The 27,353-nt window shown below is 36.4% G+C and overlaps 1 protein-coding gene across 3 annotated transcripts in view; it reads right to left on the reverse strand.

The window, feature by feature from the left end:
* The window catches only part of Dnajc1 (DnaJ heat shock protein family (Hsp40) member C1), a 172,948-nt gene that overhangs the window by 86,804 nt on the left and 58,791 nt on the right, over positions 1 to 27,353 (reverse strand). For all 3 annotated transcript variants that reach the window (XM_029536171.1, XM_029536170.1, XM_021193621.2), the window contains exons 4-7: positions 20,291 to 20,456; positions 19,404 to 19,501; positions 18,475 to 18,568; positions 5,209 to 5,299 (exon numbers count right to left, since the gene is read on the reverse strand). In XM_029536171.1, the coding sequence (XP_029392031.1) occupies positions 5,209 to 5,299; positions 18,475 to 18,568; positions 19,404 to 19,501; positions 20,291 to 20,456 (449 nt within the window). The remainder of the gene's footprint in view (positions 1 to 5,208; positions 5,300 to 18,474; positions 18,569 to 19,403; positions 19,502 to 20,290; positions 20,457 to 27,353) is intronic.

Here is a 27,353-nt window from a genome sequence, read left to right on the forward strand (position 1 = left end):
CAGAGGCAGGCGGATTTCTGAGTTCGAGGCCAGCCTGGTCTACAAAGTGAGTTCCAGGACAGCCAGGGCTACAAAGAGAAACCCCGTCTTGAAAAAACCAAAAAAAAAAAAAAAAAAAGAAAAAGAAAACCAGACACAATCTTCTAAATATATACAAAAATAAATTTCATCTGAAAAAAATAGATTTTTGAAAATGGAATTCCAAAAATCTTACAAAAATTAACTTAAAATCACATGTGCGATTAAAGGAAGAGGAAATCCTAATTTATATCATAATCCCAAATTCTAAAATTAATTAATTAAAAAGACAGGGTAACAACAAGAAACAACAAATTTGGAAAGAGTTTCTGCAACTCATGGGAAGAACAGAAAATTGATAAAGAGATAAAACGAGAAAAGAAGCCTGTGCTCTCAGGCTTAAGGAATTAAAGTTCAAGTAATTCCAAGACCTACTATATGGGTATGAATTTTAAAAGATCTAATAACATATATTCCTGGCAAAGGAAAGGCTCTTTTTAAACTGGGGTGTGTGTATGTGTGTGTGTTTTGAAGTGTGAATATTATATTAAAACCTTATGGGAGAGTAGTCTAAGATCTATGAAAATTATAAGAGTTTTCTGAACATCACAGAATATTATTGTGGGCATGCATATAGATATGTGTGTGCTTATGTGTAAGACTGTTTACTGTTTCTATGGAGATAGTAGTTAACAGTAAATACCTCATAAGAGAGGTAACTATATAATTATTGATGATTCATCAACATAGATAAATACAAAGTTATCGATGAAGCACAGCTACAGTGATAATTTCTCAATTTTTCAGTGAGTTTAAGTAGCAAAAGCACATGATTCCATATTTTCAAGAAAAATCATGCTTCTATATATCCTTATGTTTATGCAGATCTATACACATATTTAATTATTTTATTAAATTGGATATTATATAATCTTGGATATTGTATAATACAGACATATTCTATGCTATATAATCCATATTATATATAATATTGAAATACTATACGAAGGTATGTAGGGGATGAGATGTAGGAGAGAAGCAGTGCAGTAAAAACCAATAATGAAAAAGAGAAGCAACACCACAGCAAAAAACAAGTAAAATATATATGAACAAGAAGTGTGTGTGTGTGTGTGTGTGTGTGTGTGTGTGTGTGTACTTACATATTCTATGGCAAAACTAGAGACAAGAATAAAGTGTAAAAGACTGTTCAACACAGATCCACTTATAAATTTAGGTTTCTAAAACCAATAAATAGCAGCTTTGTAAATATAAATTCTGTGCTTTTAAAAATAATTTACAAGTTTGCACCATCCAACATTTTGCACTTGGCAAAAATTTTAATTTAAAAGTAAGTATGTCCAAAATTAAATGTCTAGAAAATATGCATAAGTGACCCAAAGATTCGTATTGGCCTAGTACTCTCAGTATTCCTCCAATAACCATAATTCAATAAAACCTACAAAATTAGTATAGTTATATGTACAAGAAGTTTGAATGTAATAACATCAATTATACTTCACTCAAAAAATCAAATCTAAGATTTCTCTTTTTAGCAGCATGGTGAGGCTTCTTAAGAAAAATTCAGAGTTAAATAAAAAATATACAGTGTCTTGCTGCTGAAGAGGAATTTTCTTATAAGACAAAACAAAAATGAAAACAGTACTGGAAGTCAGGCATGGTGGTTCCCCAGTGAAGGCAAACCTGTGAATTGGAGCCAGTCTGGTCCACACGGTGAATTCCAGGCCAGTGAGAGTGACAGCAAGGCACTGCCTCCGTCCAACAAAGAAACAAAACCATAGAACCTGAATGCTAATGGGCCTCACAGCTATGTACTGCACCACTTGGACTGCACTCTCTGCCCAGAGAGAAGCAAGAGAATGAGTGAGCAGGCCATACTATGTCAGTGTTACTAACATGCTATTTCAAATAAACAAGTATGATGAGGGTAATTTCTTTTTCTTTTTTTTATTATATGGAAGTACACTGTAGCTTTTTTCAGACAACCAGAAGAAAGGCATCAGATCTTATTATGGATGGTTGTTAGGCACCATATGGCTGCTGGGATTCGAACTCAGGACCTTTAGAACAATAGTCAGTGCTCTTAACCGCTGAGCTATCTCTCCAGCCCAAGGGTAATTTCTTAAAAACAAATATCTTTCTGGGGATAGAGCAATTGCTTAGTGGTTAAAAACACCTGTTGCTCTTGCAGAGAAGCCAGATTTGATCTCTAGCACCCATGCAGCAAAACACAACAGTATGTAACTTCAGTTCTCAAAGTTCTGATGCCCTCTTCTGACCCCCATGGGCACTGCAGGTACGTGGTGCACATACATACATGTAGGTAGGCAAAAACACCCACTCATATAAAATAAAAATAAATTCTAATAAAATAAGTATCCATGTGGGGAGCTAGAGATGGTTCAGTAGCGAAAAGCACTGGCTGTTCTTCCAGAGGATCTGGGTTCTATTTCAGAATCCCCATCATTGCTCACAGCCATTGTAACTCTTAGACATAAAATACAGTCATGTGGATATGTATGCCTATCAATAATAACTAAAGAAGCGAGGCCATGAATTTAAGAAGTGAAGGAGATGCAGGAATTGGAAGGGAACAAGGAAGGATAGAAATGATGTTAATACAGTACTCATGCATGAAATTCTCAAAAAATTAAATAAAAGATTACCCTTCTTAGATCTCCTCCTCTGCAATTCAATTTTAGTAAGAACATCAGAGCTTCCCTCAAAGTTAATTCTGGTTCAGCCCTCCAACTCTGCATACAATCTAAGCAGTAAGGCAGACAGACAGGCTGATGGCAGGACAGGCTGACGGCAGATAAGCAGTTAGGCCTTAAAAAACTGGCAGCATAAAATAACTGTTGCTAATATATACCTGTTGAACTTAATCAAGTAGATCAAAATATTTTTATGAAAACAGAATCAAATGGTGGTCTTTAAAATTAAGAAAAGGGAAGATAAAACACACATTGGAAGATCTGAGCCATTTTATATGAATTTTAAGCTATACAATGCAAAAACTATAATGAAGTTAACAAATTAAAAATTCCTTGCATGTAACCATTAGAGTTTACATTTAAAAACACATGACAGTTTCTGACTCTGCTAACAGTGAGAACAATTGCTCTTTACTGCTCCCAACAATGACTATATCACCTTTTCTAAAACACCACTGACATTAAAACATCAGATGGGTTCATCATGCTGGCCTCGTATGAGTGAGCACTGTGCTAGTGATGGACTGCCACGTGTTTTACATGGCTGTTTATTACATGTTTTTACTAAAAAAAAGACAACTTCCAGATGTCTATTTAAAATTTTATATTTCTTTACATGATTTTTTTAAAGTAATAAAATAAGAAAAAGTAATTTTTAAATCTGAAAAATTTAAACATGTTCTGAAAAATGATTACAAATATGCAACATAAATTTTATACTGTGATAAACATCTCCCCATTTTTTCATTCGGGCAGTATATATTCTTAATCTGCTATTATTAGACAATTCTAGTACACACTCCAAAATTTTATCAGTAAGTTGATTCTTATAAAAATTAGATTAAAATGACAAGCTATGAAAGCAATGAAATGTAGTGAACTCCTATTCCCTTAATAGGTAAATTTGGCGTTATTTTTAAGATTTTCTGTATTTTCTTCTAGGTTCATTTTCCTTCTGATTCACTCAGAAGGCTTAACAATGTTAATGTATGAACTTAAAAGTAAGCATTTTATGAAAATGACACCTAGAGTTTCATTTGCCTACACCGACTACCCAGCACACACATTCAGCAAACCTTCACACACATTCCTCTGATGTCATGATTCTTCCCTTCTTATAGGCATGAACTTAAATAATCAGACAGATGTATCATTTTGTAGTTGTTATAACTTTTGTAATTGAATTACATGTCCCTGGAGGTGGGTGGGGTTCTGAAAAGGCAGACACGCACTGGCGTTCACTGATATTTGCAGATTACATACAGTCCTTACCATTTACTTACTGAGCATTTACCATGTGCTAGAACACTGTTCACTGCTGCAGATACAACATGAGAAACAGTTCCTATTCTAAAGTGGCCCAGACACTCAGAGAATTGTGACAGACAGAAAAGCTGCCCCTGAAAATGAGTATATCTTAATGACACAACAGTGCACAAAATAAAGTCCTAACATTCATAGAGTTTATATTTACTGGGAGAAACTAGACATAAACAAAATTAATACATTTTTGCTAAGCAGTAGTAAATGTTGTGAATAAAATAACCAGTATGTGCATACAGTTTACAATTGGGAAAGATGTATATGAAACAAAGTCAATGAAAGGATTGTGTTCCATAGAACATTCCTATATTTTCTTTTTTGTTTTGTGAAATGTTAAGACTTGTTTATTTTTATTTTATGTATATAGGCGCTTTGCTGGCAATGAATAGCTGTGCACCACTGTATGCATGGTGCCAATGGAAGACAGAACAGGGCAGCAGATCCCGTGGAGTAGGAGATGTGAGCTTGGAACAGACAGCTGGGAGCTGCCATGTGGGTGCTCTGAACTGAACTCAGGTCCTCTGTCAGACCAGCTATGCTCTCACCCTGAGCCATCGCTTCAGCTCTGTTTTTAGTTCTTTGAGATCTTGCTGATTAGCTCTGGCTGGCCTGGTAGTCAACATGTAACCCATGGCCTTCAAGGACCATATCTTCTGTCTCAGCTTGCAAGGTGCTGGGGTTAAAGGAGTCCCCATTCTTGACTTCTTTTCAATAGACTGATAACTTATTCAGGACTGTTTATATTTCATCACAATGTTACAAAAGAAACAAAGGCTTCCATAACAAAACCTAGGGTTTTTGTCCAGGTTTATCCACTGCTATAGTACTATTAAAACATAATAATTGGTTATTATTGGCACTAAATATTACTTATAATTTTAGTACTGAAAGAGAATTGGTCTTTGGGGATTCTCAATGGCCCTGCATTTGAAGGTATGTGACTCCAGGTTGGCTCATCTCCCTTGACACTTGACTCTGTATGGCTCAGTAACAGTATTTCCCATGTATAATAAAGGACAAGTGACTTCGTTGGAAAATGGCAAAGAAAACACAGAAAATTCAACTTGTGTTAAAGGAAAATTAGAATTTAGTTTTATGACATTGTTAATAAAGTAAAGCAATACTTAGAACTCACTTTGAAGGGTTTCAATTTCAACTCTAGCCAGTGCGTCTTCTTTTTCCTTCAATTTTGTCTCTTTATATTTTGCATAAAACTGCCCAGCATCCTTAAAAAGAAGTTACAAGTAAATTAACATAGGATAAGTTTGCTTTGACAATATGCTCCCTGTAGTCTCCTTTTAGAACAATGCATTTTTTTCCACTTAGTCTTTTCTCTGTGTTCCAATGACAAGATGAATAAAGGACCCTGAACAAAACTTCTCTGTCATGTCTCTCTCCTGGAGAACTAAGTCCAAAACGTGCCTGGGTATGCGCTTAAGTAGACTTTTCACACATGGAAAGGAGGCTTCCTGTCCGATTCACTTTCCCTGTGTGACGTCTCCCAATGTCAACCATATTATTGTACAGGCAGCAGAAAAGCACACTGACTGAACCAAGTCTCTAGCACAGGAACTGTTACTGTGCCTAACAAAAGCACAGTTCTGGGTTATTCCCTCAGCTTCAGATCTCAGCACTACTGAGAAGGAGACAATTTAGCTCTGCACGAAAGCTGTCACTCTGCCTTCTTAGCACTCTCAGAAAAAACTGTAACATAGTTGTCATAGGAAACTGAAGACACATACCACATAGACACTCATGTGTAAACATCCAGGGGCTAAATCTCAGTGACACACAGGCAAGTCTTCAGTAAGGTACCAAAAGAGTAGGCAGCACAAACTGACCATCCTAGCAACGACTCCTTAGTGTAAGTCTCAATACATTCCAGAAATACTAGGCCACACTGTGTTTCCACACCTGTCTTTCCTTTGCCCTCAGGTTGGACTATTTAGGTCCCTACTATTATTTTGACAAACTCCTTATCATATTGGAAAGCCTGTTCAAATACCATTGCCTTCATCTTCTCCAGAAGAGCAAGTCTCTGTACTTAAACACTCATATGTTTGTACCATATTATAATATCAGCTAGAAGATGGGGCACTTGAGACAGAACAAAGATTTGACAGAACAAGCACTCCATAAGTGTTACTGAACTGAACCAAACTGGAATACATGTGAAATCTTACAAAGTAGGAAATGAAAAGGCATGATCTGACTGATGAAGGTTAAGGAAAGAAGTAGGTATCAAAGATACATTGAATGTAATACTTCTGTATGCTAGGATTCCGAGAGAAGATAAATCCCAGGTCTAGGAAACAAAGGCACCACTACTGAGGTCAGCTGTGTACATGTGAATGCTCCCACCTCATTTCATTCATGACTGTGAGCAGACAATGGCATCTCATGGGGTCTGTCTCTCGGATTATAGAACTCTTCTACCAGATAACAAATTAGGGGAATTATAGTCTTCCTAAAACACTTGATAAATACATAATGAGGATTTTTAAAGTTCTTTCAGTTGACTTTCATGTTTCTAATTTCTAGTACAAGCATTCCTTTCAGCCATAGGTCAGTTACACAGCTACAGTCAATCAGAAGAGCACAGATAGTAATGCACCCAATTTACCCAATTTACTCATCCTCCCAGACAACACATACATTATACCTACATTTCCTCAGGGTTCTGGGCTAAGGTTTTATGGCCCCTTAACAGTTGCCATCCCCCTCCCCACAAAATTCTCAACCCTAGAGGAGTACTACTTTATAGTAAGTCATATCAGTCATTTATACCTTGGTGTGAATGAATGAATGAGCTTATTAGCTTCTTTCCACAGAGTAGGTTTTAATAGTAGGGAAGAAGAAAAGGCCAGGAAGGCATTGGTTCCTTGAGGGGAGTAGGAAATGTGGCACCATGCAAAAAAAAGAAGGGCACAGATTAGTTATTTATGAGATGAAAGAATATAGATTGAAATATATCATCAGAGTATATAGTACAATGAGATATAGTGTTTAAGAGGAGAGATTTGATTTTTGAGACAAGATCTTACTAGATAGCCCAGCAAGTCTTGAACTCATGATTCTCCTACCGTAGCTTCAAAGTGCTGGGATAGGAGATATTCAGTAAATGGTTTCTCTGAGTCAGTTTTCTCATCCACAAACGAGGATAAAGTGTCTAACTCAAAGTCTGTTATGAAGAGTAAACATTTTACTATTTAGGGGGCATATATGCTGCCCTCTGCACAGTCCAGTTTCCATGCATTATGGTTTCCTAATCATCTGACGTCACTGGATTGCCTACTACAAAGCAAGGCTGAGCTGCTATGCTCCAAACCTCACCGAAGCACCTCCTGTCAAATCCTGCATCTTCTTGCTTCTCTTACTTCTTATTTTTACCCTCTTAGTCGCAATGAAAAGACCTGTTAATAGGTGGTAACAGCCTCTTCTTAGAGGTCCTGTCAACCTTTAAAATATTTCTCCACTAAGGTTTCCTATTCTTGCTATAGCACATAATTTTACCAAGACTCTGCTTTGAAATAGTCATATGAGCCACAGATACACATACCTAAGAGTTGTAAAGTATCAAACACCTAAACCACATCTAGCTAACTCAGGGTTATTTTGCAAATTACCTATTTTATTATCTGTTTGTTCAAGGCAAAGAATCTTATCTTTCATATGCTCAAGCTGTAAGCATTTATTTAAACATTCCTGATTTTTTCAACTTACTCGTACTTCCAAATTACAGTTATAATTTGCCTTTTTCAAGAAACACCGTTTCCCTAACAAACCTACCATTTCAAATAATTCTACTGTAATTAAATAATTCTGCTGTTTCAGTTATCCTTGTACATAGTACAGTATAACACTTAAAGGTACACTACAATCAGGAACATTCTAAAAGGAGAATAGTCATATGATACAGAAGCTTGAAATTCTGTCTTCTATAGGACAAGAGATGAGAAGATTAGGGATAACCTACCAGAAGCATTTTTAAGGCTCATCAAAGGAATACTAGTATGAATATTTTATAAAGTTCCAGAAATGAAAGTTTCAATTTTGAATACATCTTAAAAAGCATTTTCTAATAGTAAAAATTAGCTAAAAATAAACTGACTCTGCATGTAGTATCCAAGAGAGCAAGCAGTATTCTTTAAAATATATTTTAAAGAGATTCAAGCATTCAAGAGAGTTTGAAAAGACACTGTACTTAACATCCCCCACCCAACTCCTGCTTTTCTTCAGATGGTAATTCAAGACAATAGAGCTGTTTAGTGAAAAAAAAACCAATACTGTTGAGTACAAGATGAACTCCAGTTTATTAACACTGGAGGTTAAGGATTTTCTATAGATATAAACACCATATCTACTCTCTTAGCCTTTGTACACTATTCATGAGAAGGTAGATTAATCAATGTTTCATGAAAGAAAAGCACTAACTCTTTACTGCTCTAAACTGACTAGCTTGGACTCTTTAGTACCGTATCAAAACTATGACATTTACATTCTTCCAGAGTTTGCCTTCTCAAGGAGCTTGTAGTTTTCATGGCTAAAACTTACAACAAAAGCTTTTCCTCTAGAAAAAATTTTTCCATATTAAAATTTGTTCAGGAAATCTGCCTGTACAGATAGTAAACAAAGGACTGGTTTTACTTAAGACTGTGGCAAATCTATAGGATTTATGTTATCAGTGTTTGTACATAATTATGAAACATGGGCTACTGAGCAAGAATCCACTGAGCAGTTATATGTATTTAGATTCACCTGATAAACCACCATTACATACAAGTGCTGTGATTGTTTTAAAGACCTGTGAGGATTATCTATGACAAAATAACAGTTGTAAGGGCTGGAGAGATGGCTCAGCAGTTAAGAGCACCGACTGCTCTTCCAGAGGTCCTGAGCTCAATTCCCAGAAACCACACGGTGGTTCACAACCATCTGTAATGGGATCTGATGCTCTCTTCTGGTGTGTCTGAAGGCAGCTACAGTGTGCTCATATAAATAAAATAAATACAACTTTAAAAAGAGGAATATTTCTCCTCTTCACGTGGATGGGCTGCAGGTAGAGGTATGCTGTTCAGAAATCAGCTGGTAGAAAAGAGCTTGGAAATCTTTGGCTCTTGGTACTTGCCATAATGAACATGGAAGCCCAAGTTTCAGGAGGTCACAGACAGATGCTATGAAGGCATCACTGTTCTGAGTCTGAGTGGCCTGAGAACTGATTAAGTCCGCTCAGTGGTAGACAAGTGACTAATTTACAAAAACTGGTCTATTGGATTTTAGGATGATTGGAGCCTTACCAAATTCTATTAGTCTATTGTGACAGCAAGTTTAGTATCTCACATGTATAAAAATGCTTGAGACCAGAAGTGTTTCAGAGTCCTTATTTTTCCATTTGCTACTATACATTCATTTATTTTGTCCAGTTTTGATATATGTGCACATATATAATGGAACCCAAATCTAAAGATAAAATTCTTTTATGTTTCACATATACTTTATATCCATAACCAGAAGGTAATTTTACAGACTATTTCTTTTTTTACTTTTTTTTTTTTTTTTTTGGTTTTTCGAGACAGGGCTTCTCTGTGTAGCCCTGGCTGTCCTGGAACTCACTCTGTAGACCAGGCTGGCCTCGAACTCAGAAATCCACCTGCCTCTGCCTCCTAAGTCCTGGGATTAAAGGCGTGCACTACCATTGCCCGGCCATTACACACTATTTCTAATTTACATGAAGCAAAGTCAGCAGACAATGAATCATATGAATTATGCCATCATGTCAGCACTCAAAAAGCTTTAAATTTTGGAGCATTTTGGATTTCAGATTTTGGATGAGGAATGCTCAAACCTGAAATGCAATGGTGCCAATGGGTTGAACACAGAACATTCAATGGGAACTTTTAGTTAGCCTAGTAGAGACTTCACTATAAAGAGAAAAATGTAGTGAAATGCAATACTTCTGAGGTAAACAGGTTGTAGTATGGATAAACTCGATACATCTACCTTTATTTTAACATTACAGACACAGTAATATTAAAATAACATTCTGACTTGGCATTGTTGGCTATGTTTTAGTTTACTTTTACTTCTTCCTAAATACCTCAAAATAAGAACCAATCTGAAAAAGTCTAGTCTGGGGGGATAAACAAAGATTGGTAGCACCTGCTGCAATGCTCTGTGGCGTCTGAGACCCACGGAGGTTCTGAAGGGTGGAGTAACAGTGGAAAAACAAGTCTGCAGAGCTCACAGTAGCTCTGGAACACCCTAAATGGAGAAAAGGCAAGTCTTTGAGTAGATACTATGAAAAAGTGGACTCAAGAAACTGGAAAGAAAGCTGAAAAGAGCCAGGCATGGTGGAGAACAATGGATGAGTCCATACTGTTCGCTGCCTCATCTAGGCTAACAGGTTCCAAGCACAAAGGTCGTGCCTGATGAGCCTTAGGGGTGTGAGCACCAATGACAAGGAGGTGTGTGGTGGCCAGCAGCTCCTGCAGACACGGGTCAGTGCTAACTAGGACTTGTACTAGGCCCACTAGCACAGCCCACAGCATGGAGCCACTGCTGCAGCCTGTGCTGCTTGCCCTGGCTACAGCCTATAAGCTCAACAGTTGTGCCTGATGAGCAGTGGGTCGGCAGATATTGAAGGTTAACAGGTGTGATGCCCTGCCTAGCTGCAACTTCACCCTGACTCCAGGTAATAACAGGGTATCTGAGACAAGTCTCCATACCAGTATGGTACTTCAGAAATCAGAAACTTTGAACCACACCACCATTCTGTGGTGGTTTGAATATGCTTGGCCCATGGAAATGGCACTATTAAGAGGTGTGGCCTTGTTGGAGGAAATGTGTCACTGTGTGGGCTTTGAGGTCCTATTCTCAGGCTCCACCCAGTATGAAAGAGAGATTCCTGCCTGCTGCCACTGCCTTTGGATCAAGACGTAGAATTCTCAGCTCCTCCAGCACCATGTCTGCCTGGATGTTGTCATGCTTCCTACTATGATGATAATGGACTGAATCTCTGAAACCGTATGTCACATCAATTAAATGTCATTCATTTATAAGAATTACCTTGGTAATATTGTTCCTTCACAGCAATGAAAGCCTATGACAGACTCATTACAACAAATATTTGCATGTAAAGCTGTCTGGGCAAAAACATATATTATGTGACACACTGCAGTCTCCAGTGCCACTTTGATCAATGTATATGTGATGGAGAGATGAGAAGGATGGCAGGACAGAGCAGTGAGTCCACTGTGAGAGGAGTAAATACAGACACTATGGTGGTGACAGGTACAAGAGAAGGCTGGGTGGCTGGGGGCTGGGGATGAAACATGTCCTTATGGAGTAGGGCCTAGAGGGTGGTGTGCAGCAGCCCGGAGCTTGAGCAGACTCTGTCGACTATAGTGGTCCTGAGCAATGATAAGTTATCTGAGATGAAGAATGGTTCATTCGCTGGATTGGAACCCTAGAAAGCCATTTACCGCCTGTGTTGCCCCTAGGGGCTGTGTTGCTGTTTATGGTCTACTGCTCCAGGCTGTGTTGAAGCTCAAGATTCATGTGCATATCTGTGTTCTGGACTGCCACTGGAGGTCATGAAGATATCCAAGGCCCTTGCTACCACTGGAGGCCAGGCGGACTTCTGTAGTCTGTGCTATTTATTACAGAAGCCTTTATTAGTGTCCATGGGCTGTGACGCTGTTGTTGAGGGTAATATGTGGCTCTACAGTCGTACTGCAGCCAAGGTCTCTGTTGATGTTCATGGCCCATGCTACCACCATAGGCTATGGGGATGTCCATGGTCTGTGCTGCCACCTGAAGCCATGTTGATGTCTTCAGGCCAGGCTGCTACATTGGACCATATTGGTGGCTATGACCTGTGTTGCTCCAGAGACCATGTTGATGTCCTTGCCCTGTGCTGCCTCCAAGGGCTATGATGGTGTCTGTGGCCTCTGTGTGGTCTATTCTGCCACCAGAAACTATGTTGGTGATTTTGGAGACCCTATAGATGTCCCTGTGGTCCATGCTGTCACCAAAAACCATGGGACACCCACAATCCTGGTGACTATAAAAGGCAAGGAAGCTACTTCTGCAGTAGTAACTGTAACTGCAGATTCTCAATGGAAAAGGAAGGATGGAGAAGACTTCTGTGGTAATCGATACCCACAACCGAATCCCCAAACAAAGAACAACAAGAACAACCATAAAATCAGCCTAGACAGGAAACCATTGAAGATAACTGTTAAACTTGTGATAAGGATGCAGAAGTGTACCTCTCCACAATAGAGGGCCTCTGACAAAAGTAGGGAAGGCCTTAGTTTTCTTTAAGGGGCTGGCCACTGGGAGTTGTGGGGAGGACCCAAAGGTGGGGGTAGTACAGGGAAGTGACTGTCATTGGGGTACATGATTTGAAATTCTCAAATAATCAATAAAAATATATTGGGGAACAAAACAATCTGATAATGTTTTAGAAAAGATAGACACTGATCTAAGGTGGTAGGAACAGGGAGATCTTGGAGTAAGCTAGGTGGATGAGTCCTGCAGAGAGCTAGCCACACTGTACTGGCTAGCTTTGTGTCAACTTGACACAGCTGGAGTTGTCACAGAGAAAGGAGCTTCAGTTGGGGAAATGCCTCCATGAGATCCAGTTGCAGGGCATTTTCTCAATTAGTGACCAAGGGGGAGAGGCCCCTTGTGGGTGGGACCATCTCTGGGCTGGTAGTCTTGGGTTCTATAAGAGAGCAAGCTGAGCAAGCCAGGGGAGGCAAGCCAGTAAAGACCATCCCTCCATGACCTCTGCATCAGCTCCTGCTTTCTGACCTGCTTGAGTTCCAGTCCTGCATCCTTTGGTGATCAACAGCAGTATGGAAATGTAAGTCGAATAAACCCTTTCCTCCCCAACTTGCTTCTTGGTCATGATGTTTGTGCAGGAATAGAAACCCTGACTAAGACACACACGAAAGATAAAGGATGTTGCATGTAAGTCTGATTGTCTGACATCACCAATCCTTTGATTGAAGCTTACAAATAATCTTTTAATAGGAAAATACTGTAAGCACATTTCTGAAAGCCTGCCAATAAAATTCATAGGTCCTAGCACATTTTGTTGTTCCATTCACTTAATGAGACACTCTTAGACTTATACATAACATAAAGAAAAACTTTAAAATTGTGCACTTTGTGTAAGAGGTAAAGTTCCTTCAAAAAGCTAGAAACGACAACTTCTTTTGTCTGAGATAGTAATACTGATAGGGATGAAAAACCTAAAAGCTGTTTTTGAGTTTTGCATGAAACAGATGGGAATATAGGAGCCATCTGCTTAAGCCCAATAGACAAATTACCCTCAACTTTTAGGACATGGAAAAGCAGCCTGGCCACTCAGAGAAGTTCACAACAGATAGCATACTTACTAGAAACCTGGTATTGTATTTCTTATATACTAGTATTTATTTGGTTCTGTTTTAACTTTCAATTACAATGTAAACTAGTTGTAGCCTCTGGGCAAATTATTTCGCCAATCCTAGTCATAAGTATTTTTCATATAAAACACAGCATCAGTGAGACTATGTATCTAACTAACATTTTTGTTGCTATTTATCTTTTCTACATCTAGTAGCAAAACTACAAAATTCTACTTTGTAGTCTGCATCTCCAAGAACCTGCATGTTATTATGCTGCCCTCCTCCCACCCCTCCACCCCCTGCAACCAAGCAAATAGAAATAAGGAGTTTTTGGCTTTTGCTGTGATTTTTTTCAAGTTTACCTACATCTTTATCTATCAATGGAGCTTCAGTCTTACAAACATCAGACTAACTTTCATTTGCTTATGTAAGCCCAATATCAAGAATGCTTACCTGCAATTTTCTCCCTTTTTAATTTTTTTTTTTAACTTATTTACTTTACTTCCTACTCACTGGTCCCTTCCCGGTCACCACCTCCCACAATTCCTTCCCCCATCTCTCTTACCTGCAATTTTAAAAGTATATTTTATAGTTATGAAATAAGCAGTCTGTAATTCTGAGTAGAAGGGCAGGCCCCCTCAGTCTTCAACCGACTTTAAGAGGCTTCCTGCCCTCCCTAGGCAGCTATAAGTGCTTTGTTTGCAAGGACTCTAATAACCTCCCTCCACACTCTCCACAGTCATGGCTCCTGGGAAGAAGCTCCTGAAAATGGAGGGTGCTTCCACAGACAGATAATTCTAGAAAGCACCCAAGTAGTCCATGTTCTTAGGCAGGTTTTAAAGGAGCCAGAGTAATACAGTGAAGATTCTTGTCTCTACTCAGGTACTGCTTATATGCAGCCCATAAATGCTCATGGGGGAGGGCGTGCACACTGGAGCCTTCTTACAGTAACGGAACATTTAATCATGGTTACGTCAGCTGGGACTAGACTTTAATGTGAGCAATTTAAACTTCAGGAGATATACATCTAAATAAATTGTGTCTATTTCTAAGAAATGTTACATATCAGGTAGTGAGCTGATAAAATGAGTTCCCAGAAAACCAAACTCTCCAGTAAGGTGTGGGACATAAGCTCTCTCTTACTTCAGGAAAAAATGTGGAGAACATGACTATATTCTCCACTTCCTATGTAAATCAATAACCACTTCCTAAAATATAGAGTCCTAACAGTTAAATTATTGTAGATTTAAATATATCCAACCCCAACACACATAGTGGTTAAACTAGGTTATAAAGTTAAAGTTGCAAATAGACATAGCACTGGTTATATTACCAACTTCTGCTATTTTCTTGAATACAAAATAGGATCAGTTAAAAAACACCCCAGGGCCAGGGGCACAGCTCAGTGGTAAAACGTGTGTTCTGTTAGCATGTAAGACCCTGGTTTCAAGCCACAGAAACATACATGAAGGAGAGTGTGAGCGTGCATACATGCACACATGTGTGCCTGTGTGTGTGTGTGACGCTTAAGATATTTTTTTTTGGAATTTATGTGCAAACTACAATGAGCATAAAAACCCAGCTAGTCAGACTATTAAAGAGCACATACTCTGTCCAAAACTATCATGAAAACAAGAGGCATACTGGCAAGGTGTGGAAGTTGACCTGTGCTGTATGTTTAATATTACAGTGAAACTATAGGATCAAAAGCATAAAAGCGCTCTTTTGATATAATCCAAGTTCCTATTAATTAATTAATTAATAATTCCTATTCCATGTCCCTTGCTGATCATTTTACTGGGACTTTTACTTATCTAAACTCACTCACTCTGTCAAGTTCTCCAGTTTGCTCAGTGTTGTGCACTACAGCTCCTCCTTTCAATTAACTTTATCCTGTTTAAATCTTCCTTTCAGATTTGCCTTGTAATATTTATTTGTTAAAAATAACTTGCTAAATGCATATGCCTAAATCTAGAGATTTAGAATATAGTCTTTGAGAATTATGTGAGATCCTCTTTTTTAAAAAATTGGTTGAAGCTTTTCCTCAGCCTTAACACAATATGATTTTGTAGGAAAAGCTGTATCTATGAAATTGTCTTTGTATAACTGAGTACAAAGTGGTCACTTCTACGTTAAAGGTCCATTCATTTTCCATGACTCCGTTCAGGTGGTCCCTGTTGAGTTTTCCTTATCATACTAAATACATACAACTTAAACCTTTGAACAGCTGCAGACACCACTGGATACTACATACTTGAAATTTAAATAACTTATTGATTTACCTGTACTCATGTGCTGTAACTGGTAAATCCTAGAAGACATGTGCATTTCCAGTGCCTCTGCTATGCCTTGTTTTTATACGTTTTTAACATATTTTTGTTGAATTGGATGACTTAATTTTCAGAAAATGACCAAAAGAAAATTTAGCCATCAAAATTTTATGTCACCATTCTCATCTAAATTTTTTGGGTGAGAGACAGGAAAGAATTTACACAAACTAAGCAGGCAATAAGAACTCCCTTAGGAATCTCTGATGCCAAACAATAAAAGAGAATTCAAGAGCAAAAACTGAGCAAAATGTCACTGTTCCAAATTCTGCTGGAAATATAAATATAAATTATATATATATATATATATATATATATATATATATATATATATATATAGTAAAAGAATTAGTATCTAGAAGATGACTGGGAAGGAAGTTATGGAGAAAAGTTGTTGTGACAACATGTGGTATGAATTCTACTTCTGTGACATTCGCTTGTTGGAAGCCTCTAAATCTCACATTTTCACAGACTTTGCAGCTCAACTGTGATTAACATTTTAGGAAAATTCACGTGTTTCACACCAGAAGAAAAGTTATCTCCAACGATAACTACTTAACTAACTTACTCGTAGGGGTTTTGTATAATCTTAGATCTTTGTGACTTATACTTGGTATTATGATCTAAAAATATTGTGTAAAAAAGATGAACTATGAATAGGCTATCAGCACTGTTTCTATAAAAACACTTTTAATCCCTTGGAATGCTTAATATGAGAGAGGCTGCATCTAGACATGAAAACTAGAAGGAAAACATAAAAATCTTTAAGAACTGTACACTTATACTCATTCACAAGGATCCAGCTTTTAGCTTCTCTTTAAAGAAATCAAGATAAAAACCCTCCACCAAAGAAAGAATGATTATGTAAGAAAAGAGGACAATGAGCGCTGAGGAGTCAGTGCCCACGTGAATGTTAAATAATGAATCTATATTACTGAGTACTGAATAAGTATAGAGAACTTGCCTAAAAATTGAGGTTGTGTGTGTGTGTGTCTGTGTGTATACCTTATTTAAGAACATCTCTACAGGTATCCCAGTGACATCAGTAAGCATGTATAATCAATAGTATTAAGTTTTATGGAAATTCATAAGTCACAACAGATGGGAAATAAGAAGTCAGACCAAGATATAATTCTAAAAGTAACTATTTAGCACTTTACTGATGACTTTCATGAATATTTTCTTCTTTTCAGAGAAACTGAGCATGTGTGCATGCGCATGTTTGTACCATGATGCATGTGTGGATGGCCACAGGACAGCTACATGGAGTTGGTTCTCTCCTTTCACCTTTACATGAATCCATGAAAGAAACAGGTCTATTCAGTTTTCTATCAGATGAGCATCTCCAAGACCCTAATGTTTTTAGTATGAAGCACTTTCACTATTACAATAATTATATTGTTAGTGATGGCCAGAAAAACTAATTGTAAGTTCCTCAAAAACTTTAAACTATCAAGCATTAGGGAAAAAGGAAAATCGCCGCATTTCTTTCTTAGATTGCTGATCAGTAAGAAGTGATCAGAGCAAAATGCGAAACTGAAGCTTTTATAGGTTTGGTTGTAAAAGCTGAAAGGCAAATGGATCCATATTCAAAGTTAAAACTTTAAAACTCAAACTGATCAAAAGTTAAGGAATGCAGAGTTTCTACAGAAAGGTTGTTTGTAAAACTTTATAATAAAGCAAAAACAAGTGTTAATGTGTTACATAGAAACCAGAAACAATACTTTAAATTGTAAACCTAAATCATCATATTCAACTTCTAGTTTGGCAAACTATGCTACCTGCTAATCAGATTGTTAATAATTCATTCAACCAAGTACAATTTGTTTTAAGTGCCACAGACTAACATTAGAAATGAAGTCATTAAGATGGATGTGCCGTGTGGTATTCATAATCAAACTTTTCTACACTCCAGATTGGCTCCTGCAAAGGTTCTAAAGTTGAAAAAAAATATAATGCAAATATTTGTCCTGAAACATTTTTTCTGTCACATGTTCTCATAAATATACAGTTTGGTAAATATACTTTTCCCCTCTCTTACTAACAGTTACTGACATAGTATAAATCATTTGAACACTTTCCCAAATTTCAAGCTGGGTATAGTAACTAAAATTAGCAGAAGAATAATTTCATAAAATATGTCTGGTGTTCTAAATACAAAGAAAAAAGTAAAACTTCCATATATATCTTACTTTCTTATTGTTTAATCTGGGCTAGCCTGAAACAAAAATTCTGATTACTGGGTAGAAAAAAATATGCCCCCACTCTCCTTAAAGTTGCAAATAAAATGTAAAGTAATATATATTTTTGTGTAAATGTTCATGTCAAGATTTTTCTTTTTAGTGTATTTACGTGCTAATAAAATAGTGAACAAGTTAATTAAATCTTGTTCCTTTTTACTAGTTATGCCTATAAGTGTAATAGCAGACTAAACTCTTATTGCTTTTATGAAGTATCCTATTTCCAGGATCAAGACTTCAATAAACCAAATAAGAGATAATTATAGAAACAGGTGCCTAAGCAGTCTCACAGTGATTTTAGGTTAGGGTTAACTTATTTGACTGATATTATGAAGCATATACTAATGACATGCAATCAACAGACATGGTAATAGATCTTTTGATGAATAATTAGAAATGAAAACATCTAACATTTTATGAAAGAAGGACATTTTACCTGGATTAGATGAGGCAATGCTTTTAGTGTAAGGCAAAACCAAATTCCCAGTTTGCATGGAAGCAAATCATGCCATTGTGGTTTTATAAGCAATCTAAAAGTGGGAAGAAACTCAAGTAACAAATCAAAAAAATAAACAAAGTTGAGGAAAGAAATATTTTAACCAATTAAGAAATGTTTTATACATGTCAATTTAATTTAAAAATGAAGTTTTCAATAACATATTTATGACAGTCATAAATTAGTCTGCCTTGATTTGGTGTACTATGAAATGCAAGAGTTGAAAACATGATATAGATAAAAAGCATAAGAATCAAACCTATAACATTTTGAGGAAAGAGATTTCTAATCAAATTACAAAGATTAAAAAAGAGCTAATTGGAGAGGAGGAGCAAGAGGAGAACTTGCTCAAAATACATTATTGGCATATATAAAATTATCAAATAAAAAAACCCCAAAGCTCCTCCCCTTTTAATCTGGGCTTTCATCACTTCTACAAAATGAATTTTTAAACTTTATGATTGCTTCAGGTATAATAGAGTAGCCACCATCAAAGTGTTCCCAAGTGCTGACAGATAATAACCAAGGTGGCATAAACACGAATGACATCTGCAGCGTGCTGAAGCGGTGCTCACTAATGCCACCCAGCGAGGACAGGCACACAGGCTCTGCGTGTCATTTACTTCCTCTCTACTTACTGCTGATTCTGAACAGAGACACATTATTTCTACTAGCATTTTGTCTCTAAAGTTCAGTACAAAAACTTTGAATTACAAGACTTTGAGAGATTGATATTTAGATAGATAAGAATACTGTATCTGGAAATTATGGCACATCTGTGTCTGCGAGCTTAGGACAGATGTGCCAGTGTATCTGAAGTGGGCACAAATGGAATAGAGCCACACCACACACTATTTGTGCATGCCTACCTTTCGTTCTTCTCGGAAGCACCAAGTTTTGCTGCATCCACACTCTTGCTTCCTGTCTTCTTCTTCCTTTCTCTCTTTTTTCTACCAAGCAGTTCATCCTTATCATGAAAAGAATGACAGTAACTGACTGTCTTTAACATGTACAACTCACATACTATAAAAAGTCTTTCTCAAAGAGAAAACACTGGAAGACCATTTATGCAAATGTATGTAGGTTCCAACATGATCAAGTAAAATCATCAATCTTTCATTATAAGTGTTGCCATGGTTTCTGGCTTCATAAACACATGAGATTCAGCACTGTCAGTCATGTGCATCTCCATAGCAACCAAAGTTTTCAAAGAAAAGAAAGCACTCAGCTTACTTTTGATTATTCATGCACCTTTAATGGTGCTACTTTAAAAAGAGTAAGTAAATGATAATTCATGAATGTTTATAAACACTTAATTATTTATAGCATATAAATAAAAATCCTTAGCATATTAGACTGAGAAAGTGAAGAAAATCCTTTAACAAAATGATTCCTGAAGTTATATATCTTCATTTTAAATTTTACTTTATGTTTTTAAAGTAATGACATTATATAAGAAACCTATGACAAAAATTTCTCAAGTAATTACATAAAAAATTCTACTTAGTAGGATATAGCTCGATTTGACAAAGTTTTATTACAAATTCAAATGCAGGTTTTTTTTTTAAAAAGAAAGATTTTTTTATGTGTTTTTCTTGCCATAAAAATAAATCAAACAGTAACTAGTGACAGTACAACTATTAAAATACTGAGAACATGTAGAAAAACAGAAATTTTCATTGCATGAGAAGTAAATGTCTGGAATTCTATATAAAATAAAGGAGGGTAGGCCATATGATGTATCTCCAATACTTACCAGTTGCTTTTCCAGGTAGATGGACCAAACCACGGCATAGTGACCCACTGTGAGAATAATGAACAAGAGCAATGCCAGCTCAGCATTGCTCATTTTTCTCACACGCCTGTAGTAGAATACAGGCTGTCGCCAATCTGGAAGTCCATTGATCAGAACATCATCATACCTGTGATAGCAAATATAACAGTTTTTCATGGAGATTTAAGATAAAACTTTGTATGGGTATTTTGTTCCCCATTCTAAGAAGTATCGAAGTATCCACACTTTGGTTTTCCTTCTTGAGTTTCATGTGTTTTGCAAATTGTATCTTGGGTATTTTAAGTTTCTGAGCTAAAGTTCGGAGCTGAAATGGAAGAAAGGACCATCCAGAGACTGCCCCACCCGGGGATCCATCCCATAAACAACTACTAAACCTAGACACTATTGCATATGCCAACAAGATTTTGCTGACAGGACCCTGATATAGCTCTCTCTTGTAAGGCTATGCCAGTGCCTGGCAAATACAGAAGTGGATGCTCATAGTCATCTATTGGATGGAACACAGGGCCCCCAATAGAGGAGCTAGAGTACGTACCCAAAGAGCTGAAGGGGTCTGCAGCCCTATAGGAGGAACAACAATATTAACTAACCAGTAACCCCAGAGCTCGTGTCTCTAGCTGCATATGTAGCAGAGGATGGCCTAGTCAGCCATCAATGGGAGGAGAGGCCCTTGGTCTTGTGAAGATTATATGCCCCAGTACAGGGGAATGCCAGGGCCAGGAAGCAGGAGTGGGTGGGCTGGGGAGCAGGGCAGGGGGAGGGGAGGGTATAATAAGGGACTTTTGGAGAGGAAACTAGGAAAGGGAATAGCATTTGAAATGTAATCAAGAAAATATCTAATAAAAAAAAAAGATAATGCAAAACCAAAGCAAAGCTAAAAGTTCATTTACATCTATATTTAGAATGAAAAAGAATAAAATTTATCTCATAGACTTAACAACTGTGTAGTTTATCAGCATCACAATTCCTAGTAAATCAAAGCATGATTATGTAGCTTCAGTAACAAAGTCTTCAGGAAGGCCCGAAGTAGTAATACACTACACCCAGATGTTTACAGCATCCAGTCAGATGCCTCCTAGATTGACATCTACATTGTCTGCTGAAAATTCTCTACCACAGAATTAGCAACAAAAGGTAGGCTCTAATGGAGGAAAAAAACAAATCAAACCAGAGCAATCTGGATTACATGTTATGTGAATGAATTATACACTAAGTGAATCAAACTCAGGACATATTTTTCTGACCCATACTTGTATTTACCCTCTTGATAATGGTAGTTGAATGTTAGAATATCTATTCACATTATTTTATTCAAGATTCTCCTTCTTTAAATAATCTATTTTTATTTTATGTACATTGGTGATCTGACTGCATGTATGCCTGTGTGAGGGTGTCAGATCACCCAGAACTGGAGTTACAGACAGTTATGAGCTGTCATGTGGGTGCTGGGAATTGAACCCAGGTCCTCTAGAAGAAGAGTCAGTGCTCTTATCCGCTGAGCCATCTCTCCAACTCCCTATTAAGGCTTCTTAATGACATAAATAAAATGAGTGCCTTAAGATTTTGCAAAGCTCATGTTCCTTTAAGAAAAAATAGATCTCAAATTAGAGAAGGACATGAAAACAACAAATGCAGGTCAGAGTTCACAATAAAACTGCTGATTGTAAAACACTTAGGCAGCAATTTCCTCATTTGTGGCTTTTGCTGGAAGGGAAGAACTTCAAAATATAACAGCTTTCCTTATAATAGATTCCAATCATCATTCTTGGTACTATCAAGCTAAAACAATTGTTTTAAAATAAAAATTCAACTGAATTTAAATTTATCTGTCAGTTATTGAACAAATACTTTTAAGGTTAAAAATAAGAAGTAACATTTATAATTATGAGACTCAAAATGGTCACACGCACTGTATGCTCAATACACACAACCTGTTAATCTCAATTGAACACAACTCATTAAATATTCTAATCACACTATTTCTAGAATTAAACCTCTACTGAAAGGCCTAATTTGGTGCAACACATTGACCAAAATATTTTAATTAAAAATATTCTGAGTTAGTTGCAGGCGTAATTACAGGACTAGCAATAGGACCTATATTGTCAGGCAGGTCAGGAGAGCTCAGTAGTAGGTTTTTCTCAAGTAAATTGACCGATCTAGGAATAATAGCCCAGCTGCTAAACTGCCAGTCTTGACATGTAAATCAATTTAAATGCAACAAACTGCAGTAGCTACTTGATAGTTATTAAATTGATACCTTGGAGATATGCTAAAAATATAAAGCACAGGGTTTATTATAGAAAATTTCTGTTTTTTTTTTTTAAAGTAAACCCCCCCACTGGTTATTAATATAAAATATAATTTATTAGCTAATCTTTAAAAACTTGACTTTTAAGTCAACTTTAATTACTAATACTACTATATCTGAGTATCCAAGTAGTAAAAGGTTATTTACAAAAGTCAAATTACAATATGGTTTTGTGGTGGCAGGGTCAGGCAAAATTGTATATTAAGTATTTTTTTTCAGAGAATTCCTTAAACATTAACTTCAAGATCTAATATTATGACTTCCTAGAAAGTATACTTCTGTCTTCAGAATTTTATGTTTAAATCTATCTTCTACAAACTGGCTAACTCAGACCCAGATAAAAAGGATCCCAGCACTCAGGTGAGGTCCAGTGAACATTAGCTCTCACATTTATTCTAAATTCTATTCTACACCACATTTCTTGAGGAAAAATACAAGTGAATGAATAAACACTAGTTTTAGAAATATGTCCGCCGAAGTAACTTCTAAAATGTATGTTTATCAATAAAAAGTATTTGAGGATGTGGAGTTGACTCCTTATTAGCATTTATACAAATACTAAACCTATATTGGATCTAAACACTACGGGAAGAAAATACAATTACACTCATAACCAAGACTCTTCTATCAAATATTTCATCACTACAACTGGGAAAAGCTACTATTTTTTTTAAAGATTTATTTATTTATTATGTGTAAGTACACTGTCTTCAGACACTCCAGAAGAGGATGTCAGATCTTGAGATGGCTGTGAGCCACCATGTGGTTGCTGGGATTTGAACTCAAGACCTTTGGAAGAGCAGTAGGTGCTCTTAACCACTGAGCCATCTCTCCAGCCCCGAAAAGCTACTATTTTTATATCAACATATGAGCTATATTTAGTATACAACCAAATACAAATGGATGGGACACGTGAAATGCATATATTTACTTGACTGCGTTTGCCACTCTGAAGAACAGTGTCCAGGGATTAAGCATACAGTCAATGCTCTATTGCTTTTCCTACAATGAACAAAACTGACCGTTTGAAGGGAAGATAGCTTTTATTATAGGTCACTTTTTAAAATGTATGTTGTTAAAAGATAAATTACTACCTTTCTGATGGGACACTGAAAAGACAAATATACTTCTTAAAATATCCACAGATACTCACAAGTTATTTAACAACAACAAAAAATGTGTTGACAACACAAAATTTCTATCACTTTACTATGTGTTTCTATAATTAAATACATACTTAAAAGCTCTGTCGCTGAGATGCATACAAACTATTTTTAAGCCTGCATTGAAGCCGGATTAAGAATGTATGAATGTATTTATGATACAAGTTAGTCAGAAGCAAAATCTCTATCATAAAAAATCACTAACACACACAAATAAAAACTGACATGGAATTATAATGGCATCTTCTTGGAATGTAAAGCAATAATTGATCAGTTCCACAAATCCGACATGTGGCCTAATACACATTTGCTTCATTTCATTTTTTTAAATACACATGATAAAATAATAGTTGCTCAGACATTAGTGAGTTCCACACTAGAATTGAAATTCATCACACACATACCTGCTAGAAATACAGGAGAGCAAACTTAAAATAATCTTAAACTACCAGCAGAGAACATTTACATTAACTTAAAGTAGCTATTAGCAATAGAAACAGTAAAATAGAAACAAAGTCAAATGAAAATCTGAGTAGTAAAAAACATGAATAAATTATTCTAGCATTTGTAAATTACTATCCTACAGAATTTGTTAAAATTTTTCTATTCTACAAATTTAAATTTTTCATTTAAAAGTAACATAGTTTTCATTTAGGTCAGATTTTAAACCTTCTAGTAAAAATCAGTAATACAGAGATTATATAAACAAGAAACAACACTAAATTAGCTGATCTATGTGTGTGTGTGTGGGGGGGCAAATCTACCATAATACATAACATTTTATATAATGTATATGTGCCTTACAACTTCACTTAAAGAAAGTCCTAAATTAGATTTCTTATTCTCAGATTTGAACAGATCTATGATGAACTTTAAAGTAATTTGTAATTTATAAAAGTTTTAATAAATTAAAGTTAACACCACATCTTAAAAAGTATCTGTATGAGACATGATTTTATCTGGTAAACTAAAAAATGTTTAAGGCTTAAAAATGTAGTAATATAACAAAGGAAAATTTAAGTTACAGAATTGGATTAATAGAAATACTAGGGCTGGTGAGATGGCTCAGTGGGTAAGAGCACCCGACTGCTCTTCCGAAGGTCCAGAGTTCAAATCCCAGCAACCATATGGTGACTCCTAACCATCCGTAACAAGATCTGACGCCCTCTTCTGGAGTGTCTGAAGACAGCTACAGTGTACTTACATATAATAATATAATAAATAAATCTTAAAAAAAAAAAAGAAAAAGAAAAAGAAATACTGGTTCGTTAGGTGTGTGGACACACAGCTTGAAGCCCTGTACTTGGTAGGCAGAGAGTTTAAGGCCAGTCTGAACTCTATAAAAAGACTCTGTCTCAAAACCTCCTCTTCCCCAAAAAAGAAAAAGAGGAAAAATACTTGTTAAAATTTATATTAGCTTTAAAGCACAACTACACAGGCTTATATTATCTAAGTATAATCTACTACACAGGTAGTAAGTAGTTTGCAAAACTTAAACACTTTGGGACCTTGTATAGAAATTCGTTTTGGATCATAGGCTGCTAGTCCTTCAAATGAGTACAATTGCTATGGAATTTAGGTAAGAATTCTGTGCTAGGAACCCTTAAATTCACCAGGAAAATCTGTTATTTTCAAGTCATAATCTATGCCTTTGAGGAGTGGGGAAGTTAAGGTTTCCAAATGTTCTTCTAGGAATTTGTTCTATCTAAGAAGTGAAACTTAGGTCTATACAAAGAATTTTATGCTAATGTTTACAGCATCTTCTAAGCAAAGTATTAGAATCCCAAGGACCATCAAATGGTGAATGGATAAACAAAAATATCCTCACAATGTAACAGTATTCAGTAATAACAATAAAGCATTAGGATGTAGTGTAGTATGAATAAACCTAAAAAAATGTAATGCTAAATGAAAGAACTCAGATGCAAAGGACTAGACACTGTAACCCTGTCACTTTGAAATGAACAGAACAGACAAACTGATACGCCCTGAGCAGATCTCTGATCACCGAGGGATGGGACTCAGAGCAGGGGTGGCCTGTAAATGGGCTTGGGGTACTTTATTTCTGAGAATGAAAATGTTTAAAGACTGGGTTGTGGGGAGAATATGCTGAGGTCCGTACAGTTATTACACGTCACTGGATTATACACTTACAGTAGCGGTTTTCATAAGATGCAATTTACATCTCATTTATACCATTACAAAACAAAATAAAACATATCATTTTCTGAAGAAAAAAAGTTATTCCATTTGTTAACTTACTTATTGCATTGTTATTCCCTTTCTCACAAAATATAAGCAATTTATCTAATTTCAATAAAAATATAATTACATCTCTGGAGAAAAACACAGAAAACACTTCTAAGATAACTTACCAAACTATATGCCTAGGTTATAAACTTAAAGCACTTGCTCAAGGAATATTTATAAAGAATTATATGGGCAAATGTATTTAGTGAGGGAAGTACGAGATGGTGTTAGAAGATGTAGCTGACTATGCTTTCCCTTTTAAGGAACCAAGAATCTTACAGAAAATACCTGCAGACATGTCTTTCTCCTGTGTCTAAATATTCGCAGGTCAACTGGCCTCAGGCACAAGCTTTAGAAAAGTTATTCTCAACTTGATTAGTTAAGTCTTTTGCCTCAAGGAAAAACAGTTACAAAAGAGTTTCTTGTGCCTCAAGGGGTATAAATACTACACATGTTTGTGTAACTGTCAGGTCGGGGGTTTTTTGTTTGTTTGTTTGTTTGTTTTTCCCTCTGCTAACACTATTCCTAAAGAGATTATGTCAGATGAGTCTATATTAGCACAGAAACAAGGACTAGGTAAAAAGTGATTTGCTGTGAAAAGACAGAAATGATTTTTTTTTTTTAGTTAGAAGAAGTTATCACAAAATTTACTGACTTCTAAGATAACAACCAGCAAAAAAAGATAAAATTTGATGGCAAAGATGTTTGAAGAATAAAGCAAGCTATCTTTACAACACATTCTTGATGTGTGAGACAAAACTAGCTGTTCCCTAAAGGGAATCTACTATAATAAATGTACAGTGCTTCTTTCAACAGGATAGATAACCTAAACTAGAGGAAATGCCTGGACCAATGCCAGTCAGTTCTTGTTAAAAAGCAAAGAGCTTCAAGATAGTATTTGAATCCCGACCTGACCAACTGGGATATTCAAATTAAACAGTTACGACCAGAACCAGGAAAGGCAGCTAATATTTTAGTATATAGAATTATTCCAAACCCATATATTTGAAGAAAAACTCAGAATCTCTCACTGTGTAATTCTGGGGTTTGTCTAAAAGATTGGCTAGCCACAAACAAACCAGGTATTTAGGCTTGCTTTAGCTTAAATCTCAAATGTGTATTTATTTAAGACAACACAGTCAAATTTCCAATGTTGTCCACTACTGTCTCATAAAATCAACCTGTTGGGGGCTGGTGAGATGGCTCAGTGGGTAAAAGCACCCGACTGCTCTTCCGAAGGTCCAGAGTTCAAATCCCAGCAACCACATGGTGGCTCATAACCATCCGTAACAAGATCTGA

This window comes from Mus pahari, chromosome 3 (assembly GCF_900095145.1).
Source record: "Mus pahari chromosome 3, PAHARI_EIJ_v1.1, whole genome shotgun sequence".
Classification (NCBI taxonomy): Eukaryota; Metazoa; Chordata; class Mammalia; order Rodentia; family Muridae; genus Mus; species Mus pahari.